The sequence below is a fragment of the Salvelinus namaycush genome, chromosome 22, assembly GCF_016432855.1.
Source record: "Salvelinus namaycush isolate Seneca chromosome 22, SaNama_1.0, whole genome shotgun sequence".
Taxonomy (NCBI): domain Eukaryota; kingdom Metazoa; phylum Chordata; class Actinopteri; order Salmoniformes; family Salmonidae; genus Salvelinus; species Salvelinus namaycush.
Window position 1 is genome coordinate 35,450,480 of NC_052328.1, and position 9,513 is coordinate 35,459,992.

The following is a 9,513-nucleotide window of genomic DNA, read 5'->3' on the forward strand; positions in this document are numbered from 1 at the left end:
TCATTGATAAGGACATCATGAAAAAAAATATATATATATATGATTCACATACCAGCGGTAGTGCCTATATGATGACATTATCCCTGGTATAATGTTAATCATGTGTCTTTTTACTTTATTCATCAATAATTAACAATCTCTGCTCTCTTCGTTTTACATAAAACATATGGCTATTGCATCATTGTCCTTGCTTTTATAGTAGGGGGTTAGGTATTTCAGCAGTAGCTGTATATTAGACTGGATTTATTTATTTAGTCACTTACGTAGCAGAGATTCTAAGACGTGACTTGACACAGGTTATGATAAAACGGTTACAGGGCTATTTTGTTGAAGCACCTTTAGCAGCAATTACAGCCTTAGGTCTTCTTGGGTATGACGCTACAAGCTTGGCACACCTGTATATGGGGAGTTTCTCCCGTTCTTCTCTGCAGATTCTCTCAAGCTCTGTCAGGTTAGACGGGGAGCGTCGCTGCACAGCTATTTTCAGGTCTCTCCAGAGAAGTTCAGAGATTAGTCCTGACGCCACTCCTGCGTTGTCTTGGCTGTGTGCTTAGGGTCGTTGTCCTGTTGGAAGGTGAACCTTTGCCTTCCAAAATCCTCAGGACCTCCCCAGTCTGAGCATTTTCTCATCAAGGATTTCTCTGTACTTTGCTCTGTTCATCTTTTCCTCGAACCTGACTACTCTCCCAGTCCCTGCCACTGAAAAACATCCCCACAGCATGATGCTGCCACCACCATGCTTCACCGTAGGGATGGTGCCAGGTTTCCTCCAGATGTGATGCTTGGCATTCAGGCCAAATCTTGGTTTCGTCAGACCAGAGAATCTTATTTCTCATAGTCTCAGTCCTTTAGGTGCCTTTTGGCAAACTGCAAAGGGGCTGTCATGTGCCTTTTACTGAGGAGTGGCTTCCGTCTGGCCAGTCTAACATAAAGGCCTTTATGGCGGAGTGATGCAGAGATGGTTGTCCTTCTGGAAGGTTCTCCCATCTCCATAGAGGAACTCTGGAGCTCTGTCAGAGTGACCATCGGGTTCTTGGTCACCTCCCTGACCAAGGCCCTTCTCCCCCGATTGCTCAATTTGGCCGGGCGGCCAGCTCTAGGAAGATTCTTGGTGGTTCCAAACTTCTTCCATTTAAGAATGATGGAGGCCACTGTGTTCTTGTGGACCTTTAATGCTGTAGACATGTTTTGGTACCCTTCCCCAGACCTGTGCCTCGACATAATCCTGTCTCGGAGGTCTACGGACAATTGCTTCGACCTCATGGCTTGTTTTTTTTGGTGGTTTTTGTACTGTCAGTCATTAACATAATCTCGTCAAGGTAGAGTAGACCACTGGTAGTCAGTCATTAATAATCTCTAAGGTAGAGTAGACCACTGGTAGTCAGTTATTACAGTCATTACCATCATCTTTAAGGTAGAGTAGACAACTGGTACTGTAATAAACCCTGGTTCATGAATGGAGGCCTCTCTGTGCTGCTGTGTATCGTTCTAGTCTGGTCCCTGATCTGTTCATGCTTTTGCCTACTCCATTGTCAAGCTAAACATGTTTGGCATGACAGTTCCATTAGGAGTTGTCAGGAGAGCAGAAACAGACCGTCTCCCAGGCTAGTATCGTTCACAAGCATGTCATGCTTGAATCATCAAGGATATTTGACTAGCGTAATCATCAAATATCACCTCTCTGCAGACAAATTCCTTGTTCTCTGACAATGAGTTGAAAACTAAGGACTGGTTTCCCAGACTAAAGATGATCCATCAAGCATGCTTTTTAGCCCAGGAGTAGGCCTAATGGCTTGTTGTGTTTCAAATGGACAGCAACATGAGCTACAGCTATAAGCTGCTATATCATCGAACTCAAATTGTCTTAAATGACATAGGCCTAAGTCTCAGGGCTTATGAAGCAGCTGAATACATACCTTGTAAGTACCGTTGGGGTGCTTCATGTAAGACACTAGGAATATATCCACTGGAAGAAGTGCAGAGGTTATCAGTGCAATGGCCAATGCGCATATTGCAGTGATGGTTGAGATGACCTCACTCTCTTGGCGGCTCTGGTACTTCCTGATGTAGACCCAACAGAAGGACAGGATCACCTGTGGATGGAAAAACAATGGTTAGAGTTATCACGTAAAATATCAAAAAGTTATTGGGCCGCATCAGCTGTCAGAACATCTGAGTGTTTACAGTTCATTGTTATTGTAATGACTCTTAGCTAAGTAGGCTCATTATGATATCCCACTTCTGACACCAATACAGCCAACAGCGAGATGTTTCGATTTACAATATTCACAAATGAAATCTCACCACTACAAATGAATTACTTTGCAAAAGTGTTGTTGAAAACTTGTTTTAATTGCCACTCGCATCAACCCTATTCACGCAGGCTGTCATCAAATCAATTTATAAATCCCTTTTTACATCAACAGATGTCACAAAGTGCTATACAGACACCCAGCCTAAAACCCCAAACAGCAAGCAATGCAGATGTAGAGGCACGGTGGCTAGGAAAAACTCCCTAGAAGGGGAGGAACCTAGGGAAAAGGATGTTATTTGGGGGACACACAGAGGGCACAGGATGTTATTTGGGACACACACATAGGGCACAGGATGTTATTTGGGGGACACACACAGGGCACAGGATGTTATTTGGGGGACACACATAGGGCACAGGATGTTATTTGGGGGACACATAGGGCACAGGATGTTATTTGGGGGACACACACATAGGGAACAGGATGTTATTTGGGACACACACATAGGGCACAGGATGTTATTTGGGGGACACACACAGGGCACAGGATGTTATTTGGGGGACACACATAGGGAACAGGATGTTATTTGGGGGACACACACACAGGGAACAGGATGTTATTTGGGGGACACACATAGGGCACAGGATGTTATTTGGGGGACACACATAGGGCACAGGATGTTATTTGGGGGACACATAGGGAACAGGGTGTTATTTGGGGGACACACATAGGGAACAGGATGTTATTTGGGACACACATAGGGCACAGGATGTTATTTGGGACACACACATAGGGCACAGGATGTTATTTGGGACACACACATAGGGAACAGGATGTTATTTGGGGGACACACATAGGGCACAGGATGTTATTTGGGGGACACACATAGGGAACAGGATGTTATTTGGGGGACACACACATAGGGAACAGGATGTTATTTGGGACACACACATAGGGAACAGGATGTTATTTGGGACACACATAGGGAACAGGATGTTATTTGGGGGACACACATAGGGCACAGGATGTTATTTGGGGGACACACATAGGGCACAGGATGTTATTTGGGGGACACACATAGGGCACAGGATGTTATTTGGGGGACAAATAGGGAACAGGGTGTTATTTGGGGGACACACATAGGGAACAGGATGTTATTTGGGACACACATAGGGCACAGGATGTTATTTGGGACACACACATAGGGAACAGGATGTTATTTGGGGGACACACATAGGGAACAGGATGTTATTTGGGGGACACACATAGGGAACAGGATGTTATTTGGGGGACACACATAGGGAACAGGATGTTATTTGGGGGACACACATAGGGCACAGGATGTTATTTGGGGGACACACACATAGGGAACAGGATGTTATTTGGGACACACACATAGGGAACAGGATGTTATTTGGGACACACATAGGGAACAGGATGTTATTTGGGGGACACACATAGGGCACAGGATGTTATTTGGGGGACACACACATAGGGAACAGGATGTTATTTGGGACACACACATAGGGGACAGGATGTTATTTGGGACACACATAGGGAACAGGATGTTATTTGGGGGACACACATAGGGCACAGGATGTTATTTGGGGGACACACATAGGGCACAGGATGTTATTTGGGGGACACACATAGGGAACAGGGTGTTATTTGGGGGACACGCATAGGGAACAGGATGTTATTTGGGACACACACATAGGGCACAGGATGTTATTTGGGGGACACACACAGGGCACAGGATGTTATTTGGGGGACACACATAGGGAACAGGATGTTATTTGGGGGACACACACACAGGGAACAGGATGTTATTTGGGGGACACACATAGGGCACAGGATGTTATTTGGGGGACACACATAGGGCACAGGATGTTATTTGGGGGACACACATAGGGAACAGGATGTTATTTGGGGGACACACATGGGGCACAGGATGTTATTTGGGACACACATAGGGAACAGGATGTTATTTGGGGGACACATAGGGAACAGGATGTTATTTGGGGGACACATAGGGAACAGGATGTTATTTGGGACACACACATAGGGAACAGGATGTTATTTGGGACACACACATAGGGAACAGGATGTTATTTGGGACACACACACAGGGCACAGGATGTTATTTGGGACACACACATAGGGAACAGGATGTTATTTGGGGGACACACATAGGGAACAGGATGTTATTTGGGGGACACACACAGGGAACAGGATGTTATTTGGGGGGGACACATAGGGCACAGGATGTTATTTGGGGGACACACATAGGGCACAGGATGTTATTTGGGGGACACACATAGGGAACAGGATGTTATTTGGGGGACACACATAGGGAACAGGATGTTATTTGGGACACACACAGGGCACAGGATGTTATTTGGGGGACACACATAGGGAACAGGATGTTATTTGGGACACACAGGTAACAGGATGTTATTTGGGGGGGACACATAGGGAACAGGATGTTATTTGGGACACACATAGGGAACAGGATGTTATTTGGGACACACATAGGGCACAGGATGTTATTTGGGACACACACATAGGGAACAGGATGTTATTTGGGGGACACACATAGGGAACAGGATGTTATTTGGGGGACACACATAGGGAACAGGATGTTATTTGGGGGACACACATAGGGCACAGGATGTTATTTGGGGGACACACACATAGGGAACAGGATGTTATTTGGGACACACACATAGGGAACAGGATGTTATTTGGGACACACATAGGGAACAGGATGTTATTTGGGGGACACACATAGGGCACAGGATGTTATTTGGGGGACACACATAGGGAACAGGGTGTTATTTGGGGGACACACATAGGGAACAGGATGTTATTTGGGACACACAGGGAACAGGATGTTATTTGGGGGACACACATAGGGCACAGGATGTTATTTGGGACACACATAGGGAACAGGATGTTATTTGGGGGACACATAGGGAACAGGATGTTATTTGGGGGACACATAGGGAACAGGATGTTATTTGGGGGACACACATAGGGAACAGGATGTTATTTGGGGGACACACATAGGGAACAGGATGTTATTTGGGACACACACACAGGGCACAGGATGTTATTTGGGACACACACATAGGGAACAGGATGTTATTTGGGGGACACACATAGGGAACAGGATGTTATTTGGGACACACACACAGGGAACAGGATGTTATTTGGGGGACACACATAGGGCACAGGATGTTATTTGGGGGACACACATAGGGCACAGGATGTTATTTGGGGGACACACATAGGGAACAGGATGTTATTTGGGGGACACACATAGGGAACAGGATGTTATTTGGGGGACACACACAGGGCACAGGATGTTATTTGGGGGACACACATAGGGAACAGGATGTTATTTGGGACACATAGGGAACAGGGTGTTATTTGGGGGACACACAGGGCACAGGATGTTATTTGGGGGACACAAACATAGGGCACAGGATGTTATTTGGGGGACACACATAGGGCACAGGATGTTATTTGGGACACACATAGGGCACAGGATGTTATTTGGGGGACACACATAGGGAACAGGATGTTATTTGGGACACACACATAGGGCACAGGATGTTATTTGGGGGACACACATAGGGAACAGGATGTTATTTGGGACACACACATAGGGAACAGGATGTTATTTGGGGGACACACATAGGGAACAGGATGTTATTTGGGACACATAGGGAACAGGGTGTTATTTGGGGGACACACATAGGGAACAGGATGTTATTTGGGGGACACACAGGGCACAGGATGTTATTTGGGGGACACACACATAGGGCACAGGATGTTATTTGGGGGACACACATAGGGCACAGGATGTTATTTGGGACACACATAGGGCACAGGATGTTATTTGGGGGACACACATAGGGAACAGGATGTTATTTGGGACACACACATAGGGCACAGGATGTTATTTGGGGGACACACATAGGGAACAGGATGTTATTTGGGACACACATAGGGCACAGGATGTTATTTGGGGGACACACATAGGGAACAGGATGTTATTTGGGACACACACATAGGGCACAGGATGTTATTTGGGGGACACACAGGGCACAGGATGTTATTTGGGGACACACAGGGCACATGATGTTATTTGGGGGACACACATAGGGAACAGGATGTTATTTGGGACACACACACAGGGCACAGGATGCTATTTGGGACACACACACAGGGCACAGGATGTTATTTGGGACACATAGGGAACAGGATGTTATTTGGGGGACACACATAGGGAACAGGATGTTATTTGGGGGACACACATAGGGAACAGGATGTTATTTGGGACACATATAGGGAACAGGATGTTATTTGGGGGACACACATAGGGAACAGGATGTTATTTGGGGGACACACATAGGGAACAGTATGTTATTTGGGACACACATAGGGAACAGTATGTTATTTGGGATACACATAGGGCACAGGATGTTATATGGGACACATAGGGAACAGGATGTTATTTGGGGGACACACATAGGGAACAGGATGTTATTTGGGACACACATAGGGCACAGGATGTTATTTGGGACACACATAGGGCACAGGATGTTATTTGGGGGACACACATAGGGCACAGGATGTTATTTGGGACACACATAGGGCACAGGATGTTATTTGGGACACACATAGGGCACAGGATGTTATTTGGGACACACATAGGGCACAGGATGTTATTTGGGACACACACATAGGGCACAGGATGTTATTTGGGACACACACACAGGGCACAGGATGCTATTTGGGACACACATAGGGCACAGGATGTTATTTGGGGGACACACATAGGGCACAGGATGTTATTTGGGACACACAGGGAACAGGATGTTATTTGGGGGACACACATAGGGAACAGGATGCTATTTGGGACACACATAGGGCACAGGATGTTATTTGGGGGACACACAGGGAACAGGATGTTATTTGGGGGACACACATAGGGAACAGGATGTTATTTGGGACACACACATAGGGAACAGGATGTTATTTGGGACACACACAGGGCACAGGATGTTATTTGGGGGACACACACAGGGCACAGGATGCTATTTGGGACACATAGGGAACAGGATGTTATTTGGGGGACACACACAGGGCACAGGATGTTATTTGGGGGACACACACAGGGAACAGGATGTTATTTGGGGGACACACATAGGGAACAGGATGTTATTTGGGGGACACACATAGGGCACAGGATGTTATTTGGGGGACACACATAGGGAACAGGATGTTATTTGGGGGACACACATAGGGAACAGGATGTTATTTGGGACACACACACAGGGCACAGGATGTTATTTGGGGGACACACATAGGGCACAGGATGTTATTTGGGGGACACACACAGGGCACAGGATGCTATTTGGGACACACATAGGGCACAGGATGTTATTTTGGGGGACACACATAGGGAACAGGATGTTATTTGGGACACACACAGGGCACAGGATGTTATTTGGGGGACACACATAGGGAACAGGATGTTATTTGGGACACACAGGGAACAGGATGTTATTTGGGGGGGACACATAGGGAACAGGATGTTATTTGGGACACACATAGGGAACAGGATGTTATTTGGGACACACATAGGGAACAGGATGTTATTTGGGACACACATAGGGAACAGGGTGTTATTTGGGGGACACACATAGGGCACAGGATGTTATTTGGGGGACACACATAGGGAAAAGGATGTTATTTGGGACACACACATAGGGCACAGGATGTTATTTGGGGGACACACATAGGGAACAGGATGTTATTTGGGACACACATAGGGCACAGGATGTTATTTGGGACACACATAGGGCACAGGATGTTATTTGGGGGACACACATAGGGAACAGGATGTTATTTGGGACACACACACAGGGAACAGGATGCTATTTGGGGGACACACACAGGGAACAGGATGTTATTTGGGACACACACAGGGAACAGGATGTTATTTGGGGGACACACATAGGGAACAGGATGTTATTTGGGACACACATAGGGAACAGGATGTTATTTGGGACACACATAGGGAACAGGATGCTATTTGGGGGACACACATAGGGAACAGGATGTTATTTGGGGGACACACATAGGGAACAGGATGTTATTTGGGGGACACACATAGGGCACAGGATGTTATTTGGGGGACACATAGGGAACAGGGTGTTATTTGGGGGACACACATAGGGAACAGGATGTTATTTGGGACACACATAGGGCACAGGATGTTATTTGGGACACACACATAGGGAACAGGATGTTATTTGGGGGACACACACATAGGGAACAGGATGTTATTTGGGGGACACACATAGGGAACAGGATGTTATTTGGGGGACACACATAGGGCACAGGATGTTATTTGGGGGACACACACATAGGGAACAGGATGTTATTTGGGACACACACATAGGGAACAGGATGTTATTTGGGACACACAGAGGGAACAGGATGTTATTTGGGGGACACACATAGGGCACAGGATGTTATTTGGGGGACACACACATAGGGAACAGGATGTTATTTGGGACACACACATAGGGGACAGGATGTTATTTGGGACACACATAGGGAACAGGATGTTATTTGGGGGGGACACATAGGGCACAGGATGTTATTTGGGGGACACACATAGGGCACAGGATGTTATTTGGGGGACACACATAGGGAACAGGGTGTTATTTGGGGGACACGCATAGGGAACAGGATGTTACTTGGGACACACGCATAGGGCACAGGATGTTATTTGGGGGACACACACAGGGCACAGGATGTTATTTGGGGGACACACATAGGGAACAGGATGTTATTTGGGGGACACACACACAGGGAACAGGATGTTATTTGGGGGACACACATAGGGCACAGGATGTTATTTGGGGGACACACATAGGGCACAGGATGTTATTTGGGGGACACACATAGGGAACAGGATGTTATTTGGGGGACACACATGGGGCACAGGATGTTATTTGGGACACACATAGGGAACAGGATGTTATTTGGGGGACACATAGGGAACAGGATGTTATTTGGGGGACACATAGGGAACAGGATGTTATTTGGGGGACACACATAGGGAACAGGATGTTATTTGGGACACACACATAGGGAACAGGATGTTATTTGGGACACACACACAGGGCACAGGATGTTATTTGGGACACACACATAGGGAACAGGATGTTATTTGGGGGAC

General features: G+C 46.6%; 1 protein-coding gene across 1 annotated transcript in view; it reads right to left on the minus strand.

The window, feature by feature from the left end:
* LOC120017864 (lysosomal cobalamin transport escort protein LMBD1-like) overlaps positions 1-9,043 on the minus strand; it is a 113,678-nt gene extending 104,635 nt beyond the window's left edge. Inside the window, exons 1-2 of the mRNA XM_038960826.1 lie at positions 9,029-9,043; positions 1,917-2,093 (exon numbers count right to left, since the gene is read on the minus strand). Of these exons, the coding sequence (XP_038816754.1) occupies positions 1,917-2,093; positions 9,029-9,043 (192 nt within the window). The remainder of the gene's footprint in view (positions 1-1,916; positions 2,094-9,028) is intronic.
* Positions 9,044-9,513: the final 470 nt, after the last annotated feature.